This window comes from Palaemon carinicauda, chromosome 23 (genome assembly GCF_036898095.1).
Source record: "Palaemon carinicauda isolate YSFRI2023 chromosome 23, ASM3689809v2, whole genome shotgun sequence".
In the NCBI taxonomy this organism is placed as follows: domain Eukaryota; kingdom Metazoa; phylum Arthropoda; class Malacostraca; order Decapoda; family Palaemonidae; genus Palaemon; species Palaemon carinicauda.
The window spans coordinates 69,747,497-69,773,597 of NC_090747.1; the positions used below are offsets into that span (position 1 = coordinate 69,747,497).

A 26,101-nucleotide genomic window follows, 5' to 3' on the forward strand; every position below is an offset into this window, starting at 1 on the left:
GTACAACAACCTCTCCCGTCCATGAGTCAGTCTCCTCAGCTCTCGCTGCAGCGAGCTCAACCCTCCACAAGGCAAGCACCACAACACCTTAGCCTTGCGCCTCAGGAGCCTCAGCTTGCGAGACATTTACCTTGTTCTGCGCAGCCTCTTCCTCATCGCGCTCCGCTCACACCACAGGAACTGGAACTTGCTACTCCGCTTCCGCCAACCGCTCAGCAAGCGCAACCCTTGGGTTCAACCACTCATGCTAGGAGTCAGCCTCCTCCACCCATGCGCCTTCCTTCTGCTTGTCTTTTATTCAGCCTTTGCAGACTGAGCCTCAGGTGTTCCCTCAACAGAGTCTTGAAGAGGAAACCACAACTATTGTTGTTCCAGCTCGTTCTGACTCTGCTGTTCAGCATACCTCCATTTTCAAACCATGGCAAAAATATGAATCATGAGTTATGAATGTAAGGTAAACATTATGTTGATTTTTAAACCCCATGCAAGCATGCATAAAGCACTCTAGCACTGGTCATGGAATTTCTGAGAAATGTTAAACGCCATGCACACGCTCTGCTTTCCTTACAGCAGGCTCTGCTTACAGCAGGCTCTGCTTACTACATGCTCAGCATACAGCATGCTCTGCATTCAGCATGCTCTGCATACAACATGCTCTGCATACAGCATGCTCTGCATACAGCATGCTCTGCATTCAGCATGCTCTGCATACAACATGCTCTACATACAGCATGCTCTGCATACAGCATACTCTGCATACATCATGGTCTGCATACCTTACCGCATGCTTCTCAGTCACACATCTTGGGTTGTTGCCAACTCACTAGACTGTCAAGCAGTTTCATAACGTTGCCTTCTAGTCTGCTGCTTTTGCACCAGTGAACCCTCACTCAGAGAACTTAGCTTTTCTAGGATAAGGTCCCTGTAGATGAGAAAGTTCTTTTCTCCCTCCTTCTGATATTCCCTTGAGGACTCTGTCATTTGGAGGGAGCCTTTAGCTGCATAACCTCTTATGGACTTTTATTTAAGCATAACATGCTTCCAGGGAAGGTTATGGTTCCACTTCAGTCGCTAATCCCGTCTGTTACCACACCTGCTCCCATAGACCTTGAGCTGTGTTGCATGACATGCAGTCCAAGCTTAGTCCTTGTTAGAGGAATTTTTGTTTACGGAGTCAATGTGTCACGGGGAAGACGTTCAACAACCAACAGAAGTGACTTGTTGTGACGCAGTGCGGCAACCTCAGCAACCCGTTTAGGAGTTGTCTGTACGACCCAGACAGTCTAGACAGATTCGGGTTGTCACTGTACTTCCTCGCTTGCCCATGATTGACAGTTCACAGACTGTGCAGCAGTATCATGATCTTGTGTCCGGCTCCGTCAGACGACTGGCTTTTAAGAGCTCCCACAAGTCGTCGCTGTCTGGAGATTTTCAAATGGACTATGGATCTGACCAAGGAACTGGACCTCCTGGTCAATTTTGAGGAGTCTCAGCTCGTTCCATCCCAGACCATTGTCTCCTTGGGTATGGATCTTCAGAGTCGAGCTTTTCGGACTTTTCCGTCGGCCCCAAGGATCTTCCAAGCCCTAGAATGCATCCAGTGCATGCTGAGAAGGAACCGATGCTCAGTCAGGTAGTGGATGAGTCTAACAGGGACACTTTCATCGCTGGCCCTGTTCATCGTGTTAGGGAGACTCCACCTCCCCTCCCTTCAGTTTCATCTAGCTGCTCACTGGATAAAGGACATGACGCTAGAGACGGTCTCAGTTCCTGTTTCCGAAGAGAGGAGGTCTTCTCTCGCGTGGTGTAAGAACAGCTTTCTTCTCAAGGAAGGCTACCTTTGGCTGTTCAGAAACACGACCGCCGTCTCCTCTCGGACGCATCAGACACGGGCTGGGGTGCGACTTTGGACGGACAAGAATGCTCGGGAACATGGAATCAGGAGCAAAGGACACTTCACATCATTTGCAAGAAGTTGTTGGCGGTTATTCTGGCCTTGATAAACTTCAAGTCCCTCCAGCTTAACAAAGTGGTGGAGGTGGACTCTGACAACACCACAGCCCTGGCTTACATCTTCAAGCAGGGAGGGACTCTTTCGTGGAAGTTGTTCTAGATCGCAAGGGACCTACTCATCTGGTCTAAAGATCGAAAGCTAACTGGTAACGAGGTTCATTCAGGGCGGTATGAATGTCATGGCAGATCACCTCAGACGGAAGGGTCAGGTCATCCCCACAGAGTGGACCCTTCTCAAGAATGTTTGCAACAGACTTTGGGCCCTGTGGGGTCAGCCAACCATAGATCTGTTCACTACCTCGATAACCTAGAGACTCCTGTTGTATTGTTCTCCGATTCCAGACCCAGCAGTAGTTCACGTGGATGCTTTTCTGCTGGATTGGTTCCATCTCGACCTGTATGCATTCCCGCCGTTCAAGATTGTCAACAGAGTACTTCAGAAGTTCTCCTCTCACTAAGGGACACGGCTGACGTTGGTTGGCTCCGCTCTGGTCCGCGAGAGAATGGTTCTTAGAGGTACTGCAATGGCTGGTCGACATTCCCAGGACTCTTCCTCTAGGAGTGAACCTTCTAAGTCTACCTCACGTAAAGAAGGTACACCCAATCCTCCACGCTCTTCGTCTGACTGCCTTCAGACTTTCGAAAGACTCTCAAGAGCTAGGGGCTTTTCGAAGGAGGCAGCCAGAGCGATTGTCAAAGCAAGGAGAACATCCACTCTCAGAATCTATCAGTCTCAAGGGGAAGTCTTCCGTAGCTGGTACAAGACCAATGCAGTTTCCTCAACCAGTACCACTGTAACCCAGATTGCTGACTTCCTGTTATATCTAAGGAAAGTAAGATCCCTTTCAGCTCCTACGATCAAGGGTTACAGAAGTATGTTGGCAGCGGTTTTCCGCCACAGAGGCTTGGATCTTTCCACCAACAAAGATCTACAGGACCTCCCTAGGTCTTTTGAGACCTCAAAGGAACGTCGGTTGTCCACTCCAGGCTGGAATCTAGACGTGGTCCTAAGGTTCCTTATGTCATCAAGATTTGAACCTCTCCAATCAGCCTCTTTTTAGGACCTCACATTAAAAACTCTTTTCCTCGTGTGCTTGACAACAGCTAAAAGAGTAAGTGAGATCCACGCCTTCAGCAGGATCATTGTTTTCACATCTGAAACGGCTACATGTTCCTTGCAGCTCGGTTTTTGCTAAACGAGCTTCCTTCACGTCCTTGGCCTAAGTCGTTCGAGATCCCAAGCCTGTCCAACTTGGTGGGGAATGATCTGAAAAGAGTACTTTGCCCAGTTAGAGCTCTTAGGTACTATCTAAAAAGGTCTTAACCTTTACAAGGACAATCAGAAGCCTTATAGTGTGCTATCAAGAAACCTTCTTTTCCAAGTTCTAAGAACTCAGTTTCTTACTATTCAGGCTTCTGATTAGAGAAACACATTCTCGTCTGAAGGAAGAAGACCTTGCTTTGCTGAAGGTAAGGACACATGAAGTGGGAGCTGTGGCTACTTCAGTGGCCTTCAAACAGAACCATTCTCTGCAGAGTGTTATGGATGCAACCTATTGGAGAAGCAAGTCAGTGTTCGCATCATTCTATCTCAAAGATGTCCAGTCTCTTTACGAGTACTGCTACACCCTGGGACCATTCGTAGCAACGAATGCAGTAGTAGGCGAGGGCTCAGCCACTACATTTCCATAATCCCATAACCTTTTAACCTTTCTCTTGAATACTTTTTATGGGTTGTACGGTCGGCTAAGAAGCCTTCCACATCCTTGTTGATTTGGCGGGTGGTCAATTCTTTCTTGAGAAGCGCCGAGGTTAAAGGTTGTGATGAGGTCCTTTAGTATGGGTTGCAGCCCTGTATACTTTAGCACCTTTGAGTTGATTCAGCCTCCCAAGAGGAACGCTGCGCTCAGTAAGGAAGACGATCTTATTAAAAGCAGAGTAACGGTTCAAGTCGACTTCCTTACCAGGTACTTATTATTTCATTGTTATTGTGGATAACTGATTATATGAAATACGGGATACTTAGCTATCCTTTAGTCTTGTACACTGGTTTTTCACCCACCCCCCTGGGTGTGAATCAGCTACATGATTATCGGGTAAGTTTAATATTGAAAAATGTTATTTTTATTAGTAAAATAAATTTTTGAATATACTTACCCGATAATCATGATTTAATCGACCCTCCCTGCCTCCCCATAGAGAACCAGTAGACCGAGGAATAATTGAGGAGGTGTCAACAAGAAGTACTTGAGTACCTGGCCACAGGTGGCGCTGGTAAATACACCCCCTTCTAGTATTGTGATAGCTGGCGTATCCCTCCATAGAATTCTGTCGGGCAACGGAGTTGACAGCTACATGATTATCGGGTAAGTATATTCAAAAATTTATTTTACTAATAAAAATAACATTTTTCTCTAGTTGCATTTGTGTGTGGGGGTGGTTTTTTTAGATACTGGTGGACCATATGGTCCAAATTACATTCATCAATCTCTGAGCCTTTTTTTCTTATGCATATACAAACCTTTCATCCTTTAAATGGGGATATGTTTTCAATAGGTAGAGAGTGCTGGCGAGAAACCCCACCCCTTAACTTGTCAGAAAATGTTCACTGTTTTCAGGTGGAGCAATTTAGATACTTGGGGTCTACCATAAGTCAGGAGGGAGGATGTGAGGCTAAAGTTGAAAATGGGATAAAAGCTGCCTTGGGGAAGTGTTGGGAGGTAGTGGGAGTGGTAGGTGATAAGAAAATGCAGATAAAGCTAAAAGTTAAGGTTAGGTTAGGTTCTCTTTGGTTTTTGTTTAGACAGACAGCCCAATGGTTCTCTCTATGGTTTTTGTTTAGACGAACAGCCCAATGGTTCTCTCTGGTTTTTGTTTCAAACAGACAGCCCAATGGTTCTCTCTGGTTTTTTAGACAGACAGTCCAATGGTTCTCTATCTTGTTTTTGTTTCGACGAATAGCCCAATGGTTCTCTCTCTGGGTTTTGTTTGGACGTACAGCCGAATGGTTCTCTCTCTGGTTTTTGTTTGGACGGACAGCCTAATGGTTCTCTCTCTGGTTTTTGTTTGGATGGACAGCCCAATGGTTCTCTCTCTGGTTTGTGTTTGGACGGAAAGCCCAATGGTTCTCTCTCTGGTTTTTGTTTAGACGGACAGCCCCACTTAAACAGGGAACGTGGTCTCTCTGTCTTTGGAGAGTCTGCAAGTTGCCCTATAAAGAGGCAAACGATATTACTTTAAGTATACTGTAGATAAATCAAGATTTTATGCTGACAATAAAATTTTGTTTTATCTCTCTTTTGAAGTAATTTTAAAGGGCTTAACACAATTCTTTGGTCTTGCAATGAAAAGTAGGATAAAATTACGCTAAACACTTTTTGAGGATTTTAATAAAAAAATAATAAAGTAGAATGAATGAAAAGTGAAAGAAAACTTGAAATGAAGCAGGAGTAACCTACTAATGGCACTAGAGAATGTTTCCAGCTGTTTGTAGTTGTGACAGGATATGTGCAGCAAAACAAGCACAAAAAAAAGCGACCCCTCTCACTGCCTATACAGCTACCATGCCAATCAAAGCCAAATTTTGAGACACTGGTGGTATCCATAAACCCGATGGTGGCCAGCACTGGTACACAGTCCACCATCTAAGAAATGGAAATTCCGCTGCAGTAGGAATACACCGAATCCATAAAAGAATTCCAGCACCCATTGCCTCAATCTAGCTATCACTAGGCCGTGACCAGTAATCTGCTGGAAACAGTCCTCCTTCGGCCGAGCTAAGCCTCCATAGCCAAAACCTCAAAATATGAAACGATCATTAGAATAATAATAAAAGGTAAATACAATCAATCAATTACAAATTTTACTATTTAAGTAATTATCATAATTACAGGTTCATGACACCCTCTCCCAAAAGTTTATATATCACAGATTTATGAAGCATAAATCTATAGAATACACAATATCTTAAGGCTACGACCCAGCCTTAAGTAATTATCTATCTATCTGTGGCCTAGTCGAGATATCACATGACTATTCTTTTCCTTTCCTTTTATGTTCGTTCTTTATCACAATATTATGATCTAGCAATAGCATATTCCATCTTGTCAATCTTAAATTCACTAATTATTGGTAGGTTTAAAATAAGAGCAAGACATTCTTTCTCTATAACTGAATAATTTCTCTGATTTTTATTCAACTTTCCTTAAAATTATGCTACAGGATGGCAAAAATCTCATTTTCTTTGCATTAAAACTCTTCCTATACCATTCTCAGAAGCATCAACTGTAAGACTAAAAGGCTCATTACAATTGGAAGATTTTAAGATAGGAGCTACCGTTAGGACAAACTTAACTCTTTCAAAAGTATTAGCACAATTTTAATACATTTTTCTTAAGTAAATTGCTTAATGGAGAAGTCACCTCCGAAAAATTAGCCACATACCTTCGATATAAACCCACTAAACCCAGGAATTGCGTAACCTTTCCGTAACATGGAACAGGGAAATTATTTATTGCATAAACCTTAGGTCTTCTAGGGGTTGCAATACCTAGACCTATCATGTCTGAGGTGAGTAATTTTCCTACAAGCAAACTCAGATTTCATTAAATTTACAACCAGGCCTGCTTTCATAGCAGCACGAAAAAATCTTCAGTTATTTCCATGTGCTCTTCCCAAGTATCTGAAAATATAATTACATCATCAATATATATGACAGAATTCTTCATTTGTTCCAACACAGAATACTTACCTCGAACTACTTTCTTAGGAGTATCTGGGATCTCCTCCCAACCGACCAGAGTTTTGTGTAATTTACCCTAGTCCCGTTTTCTATGAGGGGTAACCTCAGGTGGAGTGGAACACGCCCTGAGGCTATCCCCAGGTCAGAGAGCATGCTTGCTCAGGTCTCGATCTCCAGTAAGTTCTCTGGTCGCGTCGTGATAACATCTCGACGCTCTCTCCTTACCCAGTGCGACCCTTTGTGTCCCCGACCCCCCCTTTTGTGTCTTACGCGGTCCCCACATGGACCCATTATTATTATTTTTATTATTACTATCCAAGCTACAACCCTAATTGGAAAAGCAAGATGCTATAAGCCCAGGGGCTCCAATAGGGAAAAATAGCCCAGTGAGGAAAGGAAATAAGGAAATAAATAACTGAAGAGAACAAATTAACAATATTCTATACCCCTTCCTACCCTTATCCTCTGTGTTCATTGTGTAGGGGCAGCTTATGTTCTCCTACAGCCACGTGTCCGGAGCGCGAGTCCTGGAACGTGGTGCAGTGGGTGCGCTTCGGCACCAAGAAGAAGAATGCGTCCAAGAGGTCTCATAGGAAGACGAGCCTCTCCTCGCCGTTTACTTCTCCCGATGCCTCGTCGAATGGAGCTACTTTTATACAGCCATCTTCCCCTACCCAGAGTAGGGGACGAGGTAAGTCAGTTGTGGGGAAGTGCCCATTGCTCTTCCCCAGGAGTCTGAGTGGGTGCGGTATAGCACCAAGAAGAAGTAGGCGACGAAGAGGTCGCCTAAGAAGCCTAGCGCCCCTTCCTCCCTTGCTTTGCCGAGCGTCTCGTCTGACAGAGCTTCCCTACCACCCTCCCCTACCCAGAGTAGGGGACGAGGTAAGTCCGTTGTGGGGAAGAGGCCTGCGGCCCTTCTTCAGGATAGTGGGATTGTGGCATCGTTACAGACGAGTGAGGGGCTTGAGGGAGGGGCGGGAGTGTGTTGAGAGACGGAGTCCTGATGACCCCATGTGGGGGAAAAATGTCCCTAATTTTTCCCCAGCCTCTTTTGCGTGTTTTTCAATCACTTCTGCAGCCGAGGACGTCGCCGAGAAGGAGCCTCCCAAGACGAGGCGTTGAGGAAGCTCAGGAGACGAAAGTAGAAGCCCCGCAAGAAGTTGTCGCGTTCTCACTCCCCCTCGGGGTCGCGCCACGAGAGTCGACGCTCAAGATCCCCCAAGAGCAGTGAGTGGGTGGTGGTTCACCTCGACAGGCTGCTGGAGCTAGTGGCGGCACCGGGCCCTTAAAGTTGGCGTCCGAGGACGAACTCCCCGGATAGATACTCCTCTGGCAGCAGCGGCACCCGACAGAGGGACTCATCATGGCAGGTTCCAGTCGACAGGCGTAAGTCCGCGAAGGTTCCGGCTCCATCCACCCAGCGGAGAGAGTCCCCCCTTCGGTCTGGCAGCCGAGTCCTGACCTCCAAAGGCCACCTAGCTCGTCACGAGCGCAGCCCTCGGGTTTCCTCGACGGGCAGGCCTGCAGATACGAGAACCTCCAGAAGAGTCGTTGGATCCAGGACGGGGGACCCCGTTCCAACGGCGGTGCCCATCCTTCGACGTGAACCCCGGCAACCCTACAGCAGGCTCTGGCAGACCGGCATAAGTCCGCGAGGGTTCCGACTCCTTCCGCCCAGCGGAGAGTCGCCCCTTCGGTCTAGCAGCCGTGTCCCAGCCTCCAAGACTTCGACAGCCAGGTCTCGGTCGACAGGCATAAGCCCGCGAGGGTTCCGACTTCTCCCGCCCAGCGGAGAGAGTCGCCCCTTCGGACTGGCAGCCTTGTCCCGGCCTCCGGTTTTTCGATGGCCCGCCCTGAACGAAGGAACCAACCAGCCAGCACGGGAAAGCTCCTGGCTCCATGGATCTCCGCAGGAGCTCCATCCTTCCAGCGGAGGTAGCCGCTGGCTCGACCCGGCAACATGGCATCCATACCTGGTACCACGACAGCTCCATTCAGGCTTCGTGGTCAACCGCTGGTATACCAGGGTACTCACACCCCACGGATTCCCTGGGAGGGGGTAGACCCATGACGGCTACCTCCGTCCCAGTGGCTTCATCCATGATGGAGATAGCCGCTCCATCGTCCCGGCCAGCCCCATCCAAGGTTTGGAGGTGGCCGCTGACACACCATGACGGCTACCTCCGTCCCGGCGGTTCCATCCGTGATGGAGCCAGCCGTGCCATCGTCCCGGCCAGCATCCAAGCATCGGAGGCGGCCGCTGACATGGCAGGGTACTTACACCCCATGGATCTCCCCGGGAGGGGGTAGACCCATGACGGCTACCTCCGTCCCAGTGGCTTCATCCGTGATAGAGATAGCCGCTCCATCGTCCCGGCCAGCCCCATCCAAGCATTGGAGGTGGCCGCTGACACACCCATGACGGCTACCTCCGTTCCGGCGGCTCCATCTGTGATGGACCCAGCCGTGCCATCATCCCGGCCAGCTCCATCCAAGCATCGGAAGAGGCCGCTGACATGGCAGGGGATAGACCCATGACGGGTATCCCCGTTCCTGACGGCTCATCCGTGATGAAGGCAAAGTGGTTTCCCCCTAGCGGGTCGAACGGGGCTATTGCCTCTCCAGTGCCTGCCTCAGTGGCCGCTGGAGAGAAACCCCCGCACCTTTGCCCAATGCCTCTTCGGCTCCGTCCGCCCGTCGTATGTAGAAGTTGGCACACGTAATCTTTCCCTTGCCTTGCCCCCCGTAGGGGAGCTTCGACTCCTCAGTTAACCTTCAGAGCCTCCTACTCGGGCTCCAGGAGAGGGCGTTCAGGCCGCGGCTCTCGAAGGAGTTAGGAGGGGAGGCCCCCTACTCCTGCTGGCGCCTCAGGTGGGGGGATGCCTCAAACGATATTGGCAAGCATGGCGGGACCACGGAGCGGATCCGTGGACCGTAGCAGTACTAAAGGAGGGGTACAAGCTACCCTTCCTAGAGGACCCCCACCTCGGATCCCAGATCAGCAGGCGGAGTGGTTGGCACCCAACGACCCCTGGAGAGTAGCAGTATTGCAGGAAGAAGGCTCGGCAATGCTGGCGAAAGGGGCAGTAGAACCAGTCAAGAAACCGAGTCCAGGGTTCTACAACAGGCTTTTCCTGGTGGAGAAGGAGACAGGGTTCTGGAGTCCTTTCAGCCCTCAACAATTCGGGTGCAACACCGACTTCAAGATGGACACTCCGAAGTTGGTCCTAGCGACCTTGAAGGAGGAGGACTTCATGAGGTCCATAGGCCTCAAAGACGTCTACTTCCAGGTCCCTGTTCATCCCTCCAACAGGAGGTTCCTAAGGGTAAAATGGAGTACCAAAACATGGCAGTTCAAAACCGTATGCTTCGGACTGTCGACAGTCCTCAGGGCTTCACGAAGGTCTTCGCAACAGTTTCAGGCTGGGCGCACGAACAGGACGTCCGCCAGATTCGGTACCTAGATGACTGGTGGTTGCTTTCAGTCTCAGAAGAAGTACTGAGGGAGCAAGACGAGAAGCTCCTGTAGTTCTGCAACGTCTTGAGTATCATCATCAACCTGGAGAAGTCCCGGCTGATTTCCTCCACCAGGATGACCTACCTAGGGTTGGTTCTAGACTCCCGGGTGATGAGGGCCTTCCCCTCTGCAGAGAAACTGGACACCCTGAAACAGATACTCTGGCCCTTCCTGTCGGGCCAGCCCAGGAGAGCCAAGGTCTGGCAAAAACTGATAGGACTCCAAGCACTAGATAGTCCTGGTGTCCCCGGAGACGAAGGAAGTCCTGGGGTGGTAGCAATCGGAACGAACACCCTCAAGGGAATGCCCTTTTCTGCCGACCCTCCGGAGATGCTCCTGTTCACGGACGTATCCAAGGAGAGCTGGGGTGCCCATCTTCTCGACAAAATGGCAAAAGGTAAATGGGAAGTCGAGGAGACGAACCTGCACATATACGTGCTGGAGATGAGGACCGTACAAAGAGCGTGCCTAGAGATCGTCCATCTACCCAGGGGAAACTCCGTGGATCCGGGGTGCGACAACGCCACGGTGGTGGCCTACGTGAAAGAGCAAGGAGGACTGAAGTCAAAGGAACGGTGCAGTCTCACGATGGAGTTCCTAGAATGGGCTGAAGTGGAACAATTAATTTTTCAGCCAGGTTCTCTCCGGGGAAGAGGAACGTCCTGGCCGACGGCCTCAACTGGAAGGGTCGAGTGGTCCCTACACCCAGAAGTGGTCAAAACCCTCTCCCTGAAGTGGGGCTCGCCAGTGATAGACCTCTTCGCCACGAGACTAAACGCACAGCTCCCCGTGTTTTGTTTTCCTGTGCCAGATCCAGCAGCAGCGTTCGAGGACGCCTTCCAATGAGACGGACGGCCAACCTATGGGTGACTTTGGTAGCGCCCTGGTGGCCAGAGAGAGAGTGGTTCGCGGATCTAAAGGGAACTGGCATGCCTTACACCTGGGCCGCTTCCAGACAGACCAGACCTTCTCCGGCAGCCTCACTTCCAGAGGTTCCACGAAAACCCTTGGTCCCTCCTTCACGCGTGGAGGTTATCGAGCGTCTCCTGAAAAAGGAAGGATTTCCGTCGAGGACAGCATCAAGGACGTCAGGGTACCTGAGGCGTTCGTCAGTCGAGGTGTACCAGGCGTAGTGGGCTACCTTTTCTAAGGGGTGCTCCTTGAAGAACATCCGGCCGTTAGGGGCCTCCATTCACGAGATAGCAGACTTCCTGGTCTATCTCAGGGACGAAGTGGGCATGTCCATCCCAAGTCTTCCTTCGGAAGGACATAGACCTAGGTGCCTCCAGGTAGATCTCGACGCTCTTCAAGAGCTTCGAGCAGTCGTTTTTCCCCCAAGCCGTTAGAGTGCCCCAGGGGGATGTGGCTAGGGTACTTGAAGATGCTTTTGGAACCTCCCTTCGAGCCTCTAAAAGACATTCTAGATAAGGAGCTCACCCTCAAGGCAGTTTTTTGTTTAGATCTGGCATCGGCAAAGAGTAGGTGAGATTCTTGGCCTGTCGTACGAGATCTCACACTCGAAGGGCTGGCGAGAAACTACTTTCAGATTCTTACCCTCCTTCGTAGCCAAGGCTCCGAATCCAGCTGTTTGGGACCCCAAAATGGAATTGTTCTCAGTGCCAGCTATCCCTCGCTCGGACAACCCGAGGGACTTGCAGTATGGCAGTATTTAGAAAGAACAGCTAGACTTCATCCGGAGATCAAGAGTCTTCATTTTCCTCGGGACTGTGAAGGAGCCAGTCTCCAAGAACACTTTCTTCTTCTGGATAAGGCAAGTGATCGTCAGGCCCTACAGTAGTGCAGGGGTCCCCTTTCCAGGAAAGCCCAGACTCCACAGCATTAGGAGTCTAAATGCTTCTTTGGCGTTTGAGAAGAACATGGCAGTGGGCCAAAGCCTGAGGGCAGGTACTTGGTCTACCAGTCGACCTTTACGGCTCAGTGCTTGAAGGACTACTCGAGAAAGTCCCTGGTCGGGTTCTCGCTCGGTTCCGTCATTTCCGCGCTCCAAACGGTTTAATGGTGTAGCCCCAGTGGTAACTGCGGGTAGCGAGTCCAAGAGACACAGGTTCCTTCCTGAGCCCCCTTGTTCTTCCTTCCCCTATTCCCTTACCGGAAATGACTCGGGTAGCCCCCTGAAACTGCCATGAGATACACTATCATTGGAAGGACATGTCTCCTAGAATTCTTGCAGAAGTGAGTTACTTAGACACTAAGATGGTTTTGTGCATAGTTTTCCCTATTTTCTCGTGTTTTCTTTGAGGTCAACAGAACCTAGTCTCCTACCTAGGTTCCTCTTCTATTCTCGTCACGGTCTCTAGGTCCTGAAGGACACTCCCACCTCCTAAGGTATAAGTCTCCTAAGAAAGTAGTTCGAGGTAAGTTCTGTGTTGGAACAAATCACAAACTTTTAAATATTAAACTTAGCCGGTGAATATATAATAGCTGACGTCTCGGACGGCTCGACAGAAACACAAAAACTCGCGAGCGATCGCCATGAAGGTTGCGGGTGTGCCCACCAGCGCCGACTATCGGCCAGATACCGCATATACAGTACATGTAAACAGCTCCAGTTCTTCTCTGTCGGTCTTGTCGACAAGTTGATTCCGCTCGCTGTTGACCTGGAGTTTTCGTCATTTTTGGTGAAGTACTTCTTTTTGGTTTTGAGCTTTCGCAGTGACAGGTGTTTTTCTCTTCAATTAAAACTCTTGAACCCTTTTTTGGATAGTGTTTATTGTTGATGACTTTGGATTTGTTTTGGATTTTCTTTGACTTTTCAAAATGGCTGACCCTTCTCCTATCCCTGGACCTAAATTTCGTAAATGTAATGCTAGGGATTGTAACAAACGTCTTCCCAAGGCCTCTCTCGACCCACATACCGTGTGTTCTAATTGCCGGGGTAAAACCTGCCAATTAGGAGATCGGTGTGATGAGTGCGTGGTCTTGTCGGAATTCGACTGGCTAGAGTTTGATAAGTATCCTCGTAAGCTTGAGAGAGATAGGGTGAGGAGAAGCTCCTCTAGGTCGTTGGATTTTTCCTCCTCCCATGCCCCCGAACCTAATCCTTCCCCTGTAGTAGTTGTTCCTGAACCCTCTACTAGCACTCATGAACCATCCATGCGGGATATGTTGCTTGCCATTCAAGCTTTGGGCGAGAGAGTTGAGTCCTTAGCATCGGACCGTAATCAACTCATGGCGGATGTAAATGTGTTAAAGTGTCAGAGTGCCAAATCGGAAAATCGTGGGGATAAAGTGATTAGTGCGCAAAGTGTTTTTAGTGTTGCGACTGAGTGTTCGTCTGTTCGTGCTTGTCGTTCTCCTAGTCCGAGACCTCTTTCAGGCTCCCCTGCACCAGGGAGAAGTAATGTCGTAGGACTTAAGGGGACGAGAGGCTTTAACCAACGAACAGACGTTCCCTCTGTGGTTTCGGGCGTGTCTCGTCAAGATCGCCCCTACCATAAGACGAGCGAGGCTGTTTTCTCCTCGTCATCCGAAGGCTTCTCGCAAAAGAAACCTTGGAGCAAAGTTTCTAGACCCTTAAAGCGGAAGTCAGTCCCTTCAGGACAGGTCCAGCGTCCTGGCTGTAGCCATTGGGACAGCTCTGACCCTTTGCAGTCGTCGGAAGACTGTTCGCCGATTAAACGTAAGCGTAACACGGGCTCCGAGAGTCTCGGTAAAGGCAATGTTTTGCCGTCACAGACGTTACCATCGTCTCGGCCCGTACCGACTCCCGTTGATCCTAAATGGTTTGTCCTGCAGGATATGCAGAATAAGCTTGCCTCTCTTATGGAGGAGTATACCGTTGAGCAGGTTCACGATGATCCTCGCCGTTACGCTGATCGAGACTCTGGCCGTCAGCCGCCCAAACGAGCCTTTACTCGTCCTTTTGACGTTACGAAACGTGATGTCGGTAGTTTGTCACGTCAGTCACGTGACTTGGAGCCTCACTCGATGCAGTCCCGTGTTGACTTTCAGCCGCTGCCGCAGCCTCGTGTTGACGTTCAGCCACTGCCGCAGTCTCGTGTTGACGTTCAGGACGTTCGCCAACCAGCTCAGTTGCCTTGTTTTGACGTTGAGCGTCTAGCACCGCAGTCAAGGGTTGTTTTGACTGCTCAGTCTAGGCAGTCAAGGCAGTCTCGACTTGACGTCGAGCGTCCATCAGCTCCTGTTGTTGTTGCTGGTCAGTCCTTTCAGCAGCGACATGACGTAGCTTCCTTGACTACTACTGCTGCTCCTTTGCGTGTGGACTTTGCTTGTCAAGCATTGCCACCGCGGCAGGTCTCTCCCTTTCTTGAGACTCATCAATTGTCGGACGAGGTTCCTTCAGATGAGGATGTTGCTGATCCTCCGCCTACTGATATTCCTTTGGATGTTTTATCAGACGTAGAAGAGCCTAAGGCTGCTCAACCCTCTATGGACTTTAAGAAAATCATGATGATTTTTAAGGATCTTTTCCCAGACCATTTTGTTACTAATGCTCCTCGTTCGCCTCCGTCAGAGTTTGCGCTAGGCATAGCTGCTGCGAAACCTTCTTTTACTAAGCTAGTGCTCTCTCGCTCTTCTAAGAGGGCTTTACGTTTGCTAGGCGACTGGTTGGTTACCAGGAGGAGTTTGGGGAAGACGGCCTTTGCTTTCCCTCCTTTTAAACTAGCTTCTAGAGCGAGCGTCTGGTATGACACGGGAGAAGTTCTCGGCTTGGGAGTCCCTGCCTCTGCCCATGGTGACTTCTCAAGCCTCGTAGACTCTCCCCGTCGCCTGGCCATGAGACGCTCTAAAGTTTGTTGGTCCTCCTCGGACCTCGACCATCTCCTTAAAGGGGTTTACAGGGCCTTCGAAGTTTTTAACTTTTTAGATTGGTCTCTAGGAGCATTAAGCAGGAAGATCTCGTCTGCCGACCAGGATGTTTCCGTGCTTATTATGTCTTGTGTGGACAAAGCCATCCGCGATGGCTCCAATGAGCTCGCCGCCACCTTTACGTCTGGAGTCCTGAAGAAGAGGGAAACTCTTTGCTCATTCCTTTCAGCAGGAGTTACTCCCTGTGAAAGGTCGGAGCTTCTCTTTGCCCCCTTATCAGCTGCCTTGTTTCCTCAACAGCTGATCAAGGACATTGCGGCTTCGCTTGTGCAGAAGGATACACACGACCTGATGGCTACTTCTGCTCGCAAGGGAGCTCCTTCATCGTCTTATGTCGTGAGGCCCAAGATCGATACCCCAGCGACTAGGTTTATCCCGCCCTTTCGTGGCAGAGCCCCCAGCAGGGGAGGCGCTCGTGCCGACGGAAAAAGAGGCAAGAGGAGAGGATCCAAGTCCTCCCGTGGCAGAGTCTGACTGCCCACGTCCTCAGACAGCGGTAGGGGCCAGACTGAACAGCTTCTGGCAGGCCTGGGAGAAGAGGGGTGCAGACCAAGAGTCTGTGTTGTTGCTCAAGGAGGGGTACAAAATACCTTTTGTACGCAGACCTCCTCTAGTAACAGTTCCTCTAGACCTCTCTCCCAGGTATCGAGAGGAGTCAAGGAGACAAGCTCTACATCAGCAGGTGTCTCTGTACTAGAGAAGGGAGCGGTGGTGAAAGTCTCGGACCTTCAATCACCGGGATTTTACAACCGTCTCTTCCTAGTCCCAAAGCATACGGGAGGTTGGAGGCCAGTGCTGGACGTCAGTGCGCTCAACGTTTTTGTTATAAAAACAAAATTTACGATGGAGACCACGAAGTCCGTCCTAGCAGCGGTCAGAGAGGGAGACTGGATGGTCTCTCTCGACCCGCAGGATGCGTACTTCCACATTCCTATTCACCCAGATTCTCAACCGTATCTGAGGTTTGTTTACAGGAATGTGGTGTACCAGTTTCGAGCACTGTGCTTCGGCCTCAGCCCTGCTCCTCGCGTGTTTACGAGGCTCATGAGGAATGTGGCAAAATTCCTTCATTTATCGGGAATTCGAGCCTCCCTGTACTTGGACGACTGGCTTCTCAGAGCATCGTCCCGTCATCGCTGTCTGCAGGACCTTCACTGGACGTTGGGTCTGGCAAAGGAGTTGGGACTGTTGGTGAACTTAGAAAAGTCTCAACTGAATCCATCCCAGACGATTCTCTATTTGGGGATGGAGATTCGCAGTCTAGTTTTTCGGGCTTTTCCGTCTGCCACCAGGATAGAGCAAGCCCTGCTCAAAGTCCGCCTCATACTGAAAAAAGACCATTGCTCAGTAAGAAGTTGGATGAGCCTCTTAGGGACTGTCATCCCTGGAGCAATTTGTCTCACTAGGGAGACTTCACCTTCGCCCTCTCCAGTTCCATCTAGACTCACACTGGAACAAGAGCAAGACTTTGGAAGCTGTGTCAATCCCGGTCTCCGAGCCAGTAAAAGCATGCCTGAACTGGTGGGACAGCAACATAAGTCTGCGAGAGGGTCTGTCCCTGGCAGTCAAGAACCCAAACCACGTGTTGTTCTCAGACGCGTCGGATTTGGGTTGGGGAGCGACTCTGGACGGTCGGGAATGTTCGGGTCTTTGGACGTCGGATCAGAAGAGCATGCACATCAACGGCAAGGAGCTGTTAGCGGTTCACTTGGCCTTGATGAGTTTCGAGTGCATTCTTCGAAACAAAGGGGTAGAAGTCAATTCGGACAACACCACAGCATTGGCGTACATCTCCAAGCAAAGAGGCACTCACTCCCACACACTGTTCGTCATCGCAAGGGACCTCCTCATCTGGTCAAAAAATCGAGGCATCTCCCTGTTGACAAGATTCATCCAGGGGGACTTGAACGTCTTGGCAGACTGTCTCAGTCGGAGAGGTCAGGTGATCCCCACAGAATGGACCCTCCACAAGGACGTGTGCAAGAGTCTTTGGGTGACTTGGTGTCAACCCTCCATAGACCTCTTTGCCACCTCGTTGACCAAAAGGCTCCCGACCTATTGCTCTCCAGTCCCAGATCCAGATGCGTTTCTACTGGACTGGTCTCACCTGGACGCGTACGCATTCCCACCGTTCAAGATCATCAACAAGGTACTGCAGAAGTTCGCCTCTCACGAAGGGACAAGGTTGACGTTGGTTGCTCCCCTCTGGCCCGCGAGAGAGTGGTTCACAGAGGTACTTCAATGGCTGGTAGACGTTCCAAGGAGTCTTCCTTTAAGGATGGATCTCTTACGGCAGCCCCACGTAAGGGATCTTCATCAAAGCCTCCCCGCGCTTCGTCTGACTTACTTTCAGACTATCGAAAGACTCAAGAGCTCGAGGTTTTTCGAAGGAGGCAGCCAGAGCGATTGCGAGAGCTAGGAGAGCTTCTACCATCAAGGTATACCAGTCGAAGTGGGAAGTCTTTAGAGACTGGTGCAAGTCATCATCCATTTCCTCTTCCAGTACCTCTGTAGCCCAAATTGCAGACTTTCTCCTACATCTGAGAAATGTTCGCTCCCTCTCAGCGCACTATTAAGGGCTACAGGAGCATGTTGGCTTCTGTGTTCAGACATAGAGGCTTAGATCTGTCCAATAATAAAGATCTCCAAGATCTCCTTAAGTCCTTCGAGACCTCTAAGGAGCGTCGTATGGCAACTCCTGGATGGAACTTAGACGTGGTCCTAAGGTTCCTAATGTCCGACAGGTTTGAGCCATTACATTCAGCCTCCCTGAAGGATCTCACCCTCAAGACGCTTTTCTTAGTGTGCTTGGCTTCGGCTAAAAGGGTCAGTGAGATCCATGCCTTCAGTAAGAACATCGGCTTTTCTACAGATAAAGCCACATGTTCGCCACATGTTCACTTCAGCTTGGTTTCTTGGCCAAAAATGAACTGCCTTCTCGTCCTTGGCCTAAGTCGTTTGATATACCTTGCCTGTCAGAGATCGTAGGCAACGAGCTTGAAAGAGTACTGTGTTCAGTTAGAGCTCTTTAAGTTTTATTTAGCTCTTACCAAATCCTTACGAGGTGGATCTGAGGCCTTGTGGTGCTCAGTTAAGAAGCCATCAATGCCTATGTCTAAAAATGCTTTATCGTATTTTATTAGATTTTTAATCCGAGAGGCTCATTCTCACTTGAGTGAAAAAGATCGTTGCTCGCTTAAGGTCAAGACGCACGAAGTAAGAGCTATAGCAACTTCCATGGCCTTTAAGCAAAACAGATCTCTGCGAAGTATTATGGACGCGACCTTTTGGAGGAGCAAGTCTGTGTTCGCTTCATTTTACTTAAAAGACGTCCAGACTCTTTATGAGGACTGCTACACACTGGGTCCATTCGTTGCAGCGAGTGCAGTAGTGGGTGAGGGTTCTACCACTACATTCCCTTAATTCCAATATCCTTTTAATCTTCTCTTGAAATGTTTTTAATCTTGTTTTGGGTTGTACGGAAGGCTAAGAAGCCTTTCGCATCCTTTTTGATTTGGCGGGTGGTCAAATGTCATTTCTTGAGAGCGCCCAGATTAAGGGTGTTGATGAGGTCCTGTTGTATGGGTTGTCGCCCTGGATACAACAGCTCCTGGGAGTCTTTCAGCATCCTGAGAGGATGGCTGGGCTTCGTGAGGAAAGCGGACTAACAAGGCAGAGTAATCGTCAGAGTCAGCTTCCTTACCAGGTACCTATATTTATTTGGGTTTTGTTATGATATAACTGTCAAAAAGTCTAAGCATATACGCCTTTATTGTATTAATACTGGTCTCTACCCACCACCATGGGTGTGAATCAGCTATTATATATTCACCGGCTAAGTTTAATATTTAAAAATGATATTTTGATTATAAAATAAATTTTTGAATATACTTACCCGGTGAATATATAAATTAAAGGCCCTCCCTTCCTCCCCGATAGAGACCCAGCGGAATGAGAAGAACTGGAGCTGTTTACATGTATATGCGGTATCTGGCCGATAGTCGGCGCTGGTGGGCACACCCGCAACCTTCATGGCGATCGCTCGCGAGTTTTTGTGTTTCTGTCGAGCCGTCCGAGACGTCAGCTATTATATATTCACCGGGTAAGTATATTCAAAAATTTATTTTATAATCAAAATATCATTTTAAGTAATTTGTATTTTTCCTAACAATACTTACCTTGAACTACTTTTGGGTAATGGCCCTCCCATCCTACCCCGAGTGCCTTGCTGGACTTCATAGATACCTAAGCTATCAAGAACTTACTGGAGATCGAGACTTGAGCAAGCATGCTCTCTGACCTGGGGATAGCCTCAGGGCGTGTTCCACTCCACCTGAGGTTACCCCTCATAGAAAACGGGAATAGGGTAAACTACACAAAACTCTGGTCGGTTGGGAGGAGATCCCAGATACTCCTAAGAAAGTAGTTGGAGGTAAGTATTGTTAGGAAAAATACAAATTACTTAAAATTTGTGATATTGGCAATTACCCGGTTCACAATTATCTGGAAAGTTGCTGCAGCATTCTTAAATCAAAAGGCATTACCTGACATTCATACAAGCCTTTAATTGTGACAAAACTTTTTGGGCTATAGCTGAGAAAGGTACTTGCCAGTATTCTTTCATCATTTCAAACTTATTAATGTACTTGGCATTGCCTACCTGGTCCGTTATAGTCATCAATTCTAGGAATAGGGGAAATTGTCATTGACAGTTATAGAATTTACTTTCCTGTAATCAAAACACATTCTATACTGGCCATCAGGTTTCTCAACAAGAACTACTGGTAAGCACCAATCACTTAAGCTTGATTATACCAAACCACCTCAACACATTCATATCCACTCGAGCTGCTAAGTTATTTCTCTCACCCGTTCTCACTCTTACTGCTTAGTTCCTAACCCTATGTAATCAAGATAAATCACTCCTGAGACACTTCATTTCGAACATTTAATTTCTTTCACTGTAACTCTAATTCCCCACAACTCTGATCCATACATCACAATTGGTACAATCACATTCTCATACAGAACTCTCATTACATTCATTCCTAACCATGTATATTTTACCACTCCTTCGCTGCCCCCCATACTTTACATCCTTCATTCACTCTGATGTACATCTGCTTCCACTCCACCATTTGCAGCAACCCAAGTACTTGAACTAATCTACTTAGAGTAACTCTCCATTCAACATGACATTCAAACTATGACCACCCTCACTTCTTGTGCTCTCACATTTACTTGCAACTTCCTTCTCTCACTAATCAGCACAGCTTCTCTTCGGAGTCTGCAACCAATACAGTATCATCGGTAAAAGAGCAATGGATTTACCTTGCACTCATGATCACACTCATTTATCATTTTCAATCCTCAGCCAAGCACTCAAGCATTCACCTCTCTTACCACTTCATCAACTAACAAATTGAACAACCATGGCGACATCGCACATCCCTATCTCGGCCCCGCTCTCACTGGAAACCACTCACTTTCTTCATTCCCTATTCTAGCACATACTTTACTGCCAATGTATAAAATTCTACTTCCAACAACCATCCACAAATTCCATAGAACCTCATCACATTCAACATTGCATCCCTATCAACTCTAATCATGAGCTTTCTCCAGATCCATAAATGCAAAATATACCACCTTACCTTTTACTAAATATTTCTTGCATAGCTGCCTAACTAGAAATGTCTGATCTATTCATTTCTTACCTCTATTAAAGACACCCCCACCTTTAAGATTGCACCCTCTGTTTTATCCTTAATTCTATCAATTCTTAGTCTGCCATACACTTTTCCAACCACACTCAATAATCTAATGCCCCTAGATTTACAACATTCATGCAAATCCCCTTTACATTTTTATAGGAACTTCTGTCAGCAATTTTTCCTCAAGTCTTGTGGAGTCAACAGCAGGTGTATTAACACCCAGCTGTGTCAGGTGCTGGGCATTTATATGAACTATATCTGCAAGTTGGAATACTGGTTTCCGCTATTTATTTAGCTAGGCTCTGAAAATACCTGTGGGTGGTCTTCCTATTTGGTTGAACATTCCTGGTCCAGTTTCTTAGTGGCTGATGTATGTCCTCTCTTTACTGTACAGGTCCTTACTGTTAAGCATGCAAAATGGTATTTGAGTACCTGTGCAACTGCATCTCCACCTTTGAGTCTTGAAAGAAGTGTTCCATTTAATGTTTGGGCAGATTAATGAAGTCTGTTGTTGAGGTTCATTTTCATAGGTCTGAGTTCAGAGGGTCAGGCTTTTTTGTCACTTATGAAACACCATTTGAACAGGAATGAAGCGAACTGATAGAGCCACCGAATGTTCTTCTGACCATCTGAGGATCTTTACTGCAAGATAGCATAGAGGCTGCGAAAAGGTACCACCCCGTTTGTTTATGTAAGCGACTACTGTGGTGTTGTCGCTCATCAACACCACAGAGTGACCTGCCAGCAAATGTTGGAACTGATGAAGAGCTAGGTAGTCTTCTCTCATCTCTAGAAAATTTATGTGCTGGTACCTCTCTGATTCTGACCAAAGGCCGGAGATCATATGGCGTAGCAGGTGAGCAGTAAACTACTAACTTGAAGCATAATTGTGAAGAGCATCAAATCCGAAGGGGGAACGAGAAGGGTCCGGACTTTCCGAAAATTTTCGTCCGCCATCCACCAATTCAAATCCGTTGCCTGCTCCTGCATTATCAGAAATTTGCTCCTCTTTCTATGTTTAGGAGCTCAAACGTCGACAGCGAGGTCGTTAGGGACTCTATCGAAGGGTCGAGGGTCATGGTGGAGTATGGTTCCCCTTTAATCTCGTAATACTTCCTTTGTAACACAATAGTTAGTGGTAGATACTGAGAAGAGGAACCTGCCCTCAAGAAACTTTAAGTTCCGCCTATATGAGAGATAGCTTTCCTCTTGCCAGCTGTCAGGTCTTTGCATCAATGGAAAGCTTCTGGGACTTGAAAATCTTGTCAAGCACCATATCCTTCACTTCCTGGGTGGTGGAACCAGGAATATGACCCTCATACAGGCGAGGACCTGCTAAAAGGTATATTCCAACTCTTTCCTCTCCTGTTCGGAGTGATACTTTGGACTGGCTGCCTTTGGAAGATTTTCATCCTCAGAGTTTAAGGGGTCATCCACCTCCAGGCTCGCATCCAGAGCCTGGGGATAGGTCAGGGTTGTCAACTGAAACCGAGGATGGGCCTGCCACTGAGCACCGCGTCTATGCCTCAGCCTCTCTAGCTTCCTCACAATGTTGTTCGCTTTCGTCTTAAATGTCCTTCGACTCCCTTCGCGAGGGCTTCGAGGACTTAGATAAAACCTTGGGCTTAGGAGTTGGCGGCTCTTCCTCTGGAAGAGGAACAGAAACCGGATGCTGATCAGGAGGCACTACCTCAATATGTTGAGGGTTGAAAGGATGGATTGCGATCTCCCTGGGCGAGCCCATGTCCCTACTCGTCCTAGGATGGATGATGTCGGCACGAGGTGGAGTCACGCCTCTCATCTAGATGTCTCCTCTGGTTCTTCGTAATGACTTCCTCTGCCTTCACTGGCGTGAAAGGCAAGTTAGCCATGTATGAATCAGCAGGGGCTTGGCCTTCAGAACGCGATGGGGGTGGAGGTGATCTGCGAGTTTTCTCTGCCATTGACTTCCTTCTAGGGTCCTGACTTCCAGTTGACGAGCTAGACAAGGGTTTCAGAGGTATCCTAGTGATAGCCCTGACTGGAACAGTAAGGGGGTTGTGGCGCTGGAGGTGCCAATTTCAGAGCTTTCAAGATATCGACCATGAAGGTTGATGCCCACGGAAGAAGCTCTCTCCCTAGATCCACCCTGTAGGTCCCTAGAAGAGTGTCTTCTGGGTGAAACCCTGGCAGCATGCCCAGTCAACAGAGGAGATAACCTCCGAGGCAGAGGAATATGTTCCTTCCGACGCTGAGGAAGGTCCGGACTAATAGGAATGTTTGCGAACCTATTAGGAGGTTCCTTAAACCCTTCTGGGAAGGGTGTTGGTCTTCAACTGGAGATGGTAGACACAGAAGAGTGAGAGGAAAGTTTTTGATCTGCACTTGCTCGCGATACAGACACATCTACTCGTGAAGTTCGCTGATTTGCTCATGAAATCGCGAAATTCGCAGCCAAAATCACAAACTACACGCATCAACACACGCGTTTCACGAGCAGAAGTGCCCGCAACAGGAGCACTAGGAGCCACAGAGGAAGAAGAAGGTTTAATGCCTTCTTGCTGCCCCAGAGGAGCACCTACGTCCGACGAAGTCGGCAGAGGAGGCCTTTGAGTAGGGACTACTTTAGAAGGAGAATGTTCCACATCGGGATGCGTCTCCAAGTGTTGCGTAGGCGAGCTCTTAGCTAAGACTCCCCAGGCTGTGAAAAGCACTGAGAGTTTAGCTGGACGCTTATCTGAGGAGTGGTCAAGCTCATCCTCAGGTTCGGTCCGAGGTCGTTTGGAGGGCTACATGCTATTGGACTGTGCATATGTATATCTTTACCTCTAGATGAGGAACATCTACACCTTGATTGCGAACGCGCAGTTCGTAATTGTGATGTTTGTGAAAGCGAGCGTCTAGCTCTCGTTCAAGAATGGTGCGAACGTTGAGAGTGCCTATCTCATGAACATGAGCGTCATCCTCGCAAGCGCGAGTACCGTCCTCGTGATCTAGATCTGGATGACCTAGAACGCGAGTGTCTGGACCTAGGTCTAGACCTGTCTCGTGATCGTGAAGAACGCGATCACGAGACTCATCCTGGTGAAGAGGAACGCCTCGTAGGAGAGCGTTGAGACCTACGGTCTCGTTGGCGTGAAGTTCTAGAGCGTAAGTGTCTTCTAGGCGAAAAACACTGATCATACTGTAATGACCTAAGATCATACTGTAATGACCTAAGATCATACTGTAATGACCTAAGATCTTCCGAGGGGAAGAAGTTTAAGAAGGGTAAAGCGATGGCAATGCTCATCCCTTATCGTTGCTGATGGAAGGGGCTGATCCCCGGAAGATCATCACCTGCAGCGTGATGGTTCCTGTAGGAAGAAACGGAGGGTTGAGGATTAAGGGACGACGAGGCCCCAGGATGAAGAGAGAGTACGTCATCAGCAGGGGGTCGTTGCAGAGGCGAACGCAAACCATCACCTCGCCCATTTGTGGAAGGACCAGGGGAAGGTGGCAGATGGACCTCGCACAATCCCAGAGCATGAGATGTCAACGGCTCCGGAGAAGGTTCCCTTGTGGCACCACGCTGAAGAATGCGCTGCAGTTCCTCCTTCAAAGGAGGCACCGAAATCCCAAAGGACGACCACACCTGAAACAAATCTGCGAGGGAAAAAGGGTTGCTTAGAAGATGAGCGATCTGCGCTCCTGCTCACTCGTCCCTCGTGAGTGTGCGCGCGAGAAGAAGCTTTTGAGAGGGATTGGGGGGGCAAAAAGAACGCGACTGCTTTGCCCCTGAGGGAGAACGATCGCGCTTAGACGACTTCTTCCTGCACCTTCCAAATTTCTCCCATTGGGAGGCAGACTACTCCCTACACTCTGCGCAGGTTGAGCCCTGCTCGCAACGATGCCCTCAACACATAGGACACAGAGTGCGGGTCGGTCTCCAACGAAGACATGCCGCTTCTGCATGCAGCACCCTGTCACCCTGGACATGTTCGCATGATGAAGGCAATCGCAGAAGGAGGACACGCACACCTGAAAAGAGAAAGCAAAAACCAAAGGTCCAATGACAGTCGGGGAGAGCGGACACGTCCGATCTCTACTGAGCCAAAAAGAAAAAAGTGACGTCTCACAGCTGCGAGAATATATATAGAGGTGGCTGGGTACACCCCCACCCCTTGCCTACTCGCTAAGCAGTTAGGCAGGGTTGCAACCTCACATTTAAAGTCTTAATAGCTACCTCCAGCTGCTGCTGAAAGAGTAGTCACATAAATAACGTTAGGTTTGTTAGTATGGGAACAATTATGCTTCAAGTTAGGAGTTTTCTGTTACTGTATTTTCATGTGATCAATGGCAATCTATATTAATCAACAATGTTAATTTTCTTTTCAGGAAAAAGGCCAAGTTTGAAGGACAGTTCACAAGCCTCGTGAGGGGTGCTAAGAAAGGTGTGGCTAAGGGTTCGAAGTTGAAAGGAAGGAAGAAAATGTCTGGAAGAAAGTAATATTTTTTCTTGATTAAAGATGTGTTTGGTAAATGTCCACACTTAGGAATGCATTTTTTTTTTTATGTTAAAATCTATTTTGGTTGTTGGTTAGTTTACTGCATAAATATAAATTATATGCCTGTAATTTATCTCTACAAATTTACCAAAATCAATACTGTTTAAATAGTTTTTTTTAGTAAGTAATTTCTAAGTGAAAACATGAACACTGAATTATATTACAGTATTTATTATTCTAAACTTTACAATCTGATTGTGAGTGGTGTTTCTTAATTGATTTATATGCAGCAATATTTTAAATTTATCATTACGCAAATATTCCATATATATATTTTCTCAAGAGACAAACTTGTGTACAGTACTATATAGTACATCTATGCAGAATTACTACTAAATATGTTATTTAATTGTTGAAACTAAAATAAAAAATATATAACATTATCCTACTGTGAAGTGTACCATTTATTTGCTAAACTACAAATTATAATTGTTAACATTGCAAACAATTAGATTAATTTGGTAAATAAAGAATGATGAATAAAACTAACTGGAGTATATGTTGTAGAGTATGTGAAGAATATATAGAGGAAGTGACATTTGAAGGTTGATTGATTTAAGAAATTTTTGGCCCGAAGCCAAACGCCGGAGCCGCAAGGCCATTCAGAGCATATATATCTTTTATTATAGAATATAAGTATATAGATAAAAGTAAAACATAATTAAATTAAATCTATACAACAGGTTGAAATTTAAAATCGCAATATAACCATATCTCTATAATTCATAAAAAATACCAA

General features: G+C 47.9%; 1 protein-coding gene and 1 long non-coding RNA gene across 3 annotated transcripts in view; one reads left to right on the plus strand and one right to left on the minus strand.

Annotated features, from left to right (window-relative positions):
• Window positions 1-25,898, plus strand: part of LOC137617158 (RRP12-like protein) — a 148,497-nt gene extending 122,599 nt beyond the window's left edge. For both annotated transcript variants that reach the window (XM_068347013.1, XM_068347014.1), the window contains exon 18: window positions 25,193-25,898. In XM_068347013.1, coding sequence (XP_068203114.1) covers window positions 25,193-25,304 — 112 coding nt within the window. In that variant the 3' untranslated portion in view covers window positions 25,305-25,898. The remainder of the gene's footprint in view (window positions 1-25,192) is intronic.
• Window positions 5,619-21,373, minus strand: LOC137617159 (uncharacterized). Its single transcript, XR_011039581.1, has 3 exons — window positions 21,149-21,373; window positions 6,457-6,694; window positions 5,619-5,810 (listed from the first exon to the last, which is right to left on the minus strand). It is a non-coding gene; the product is annotated as an uncharacterized lncRNA (long non-coding RNA).
• Window positions 25,899-26,101: the final 203 nt, after the last annotated feature.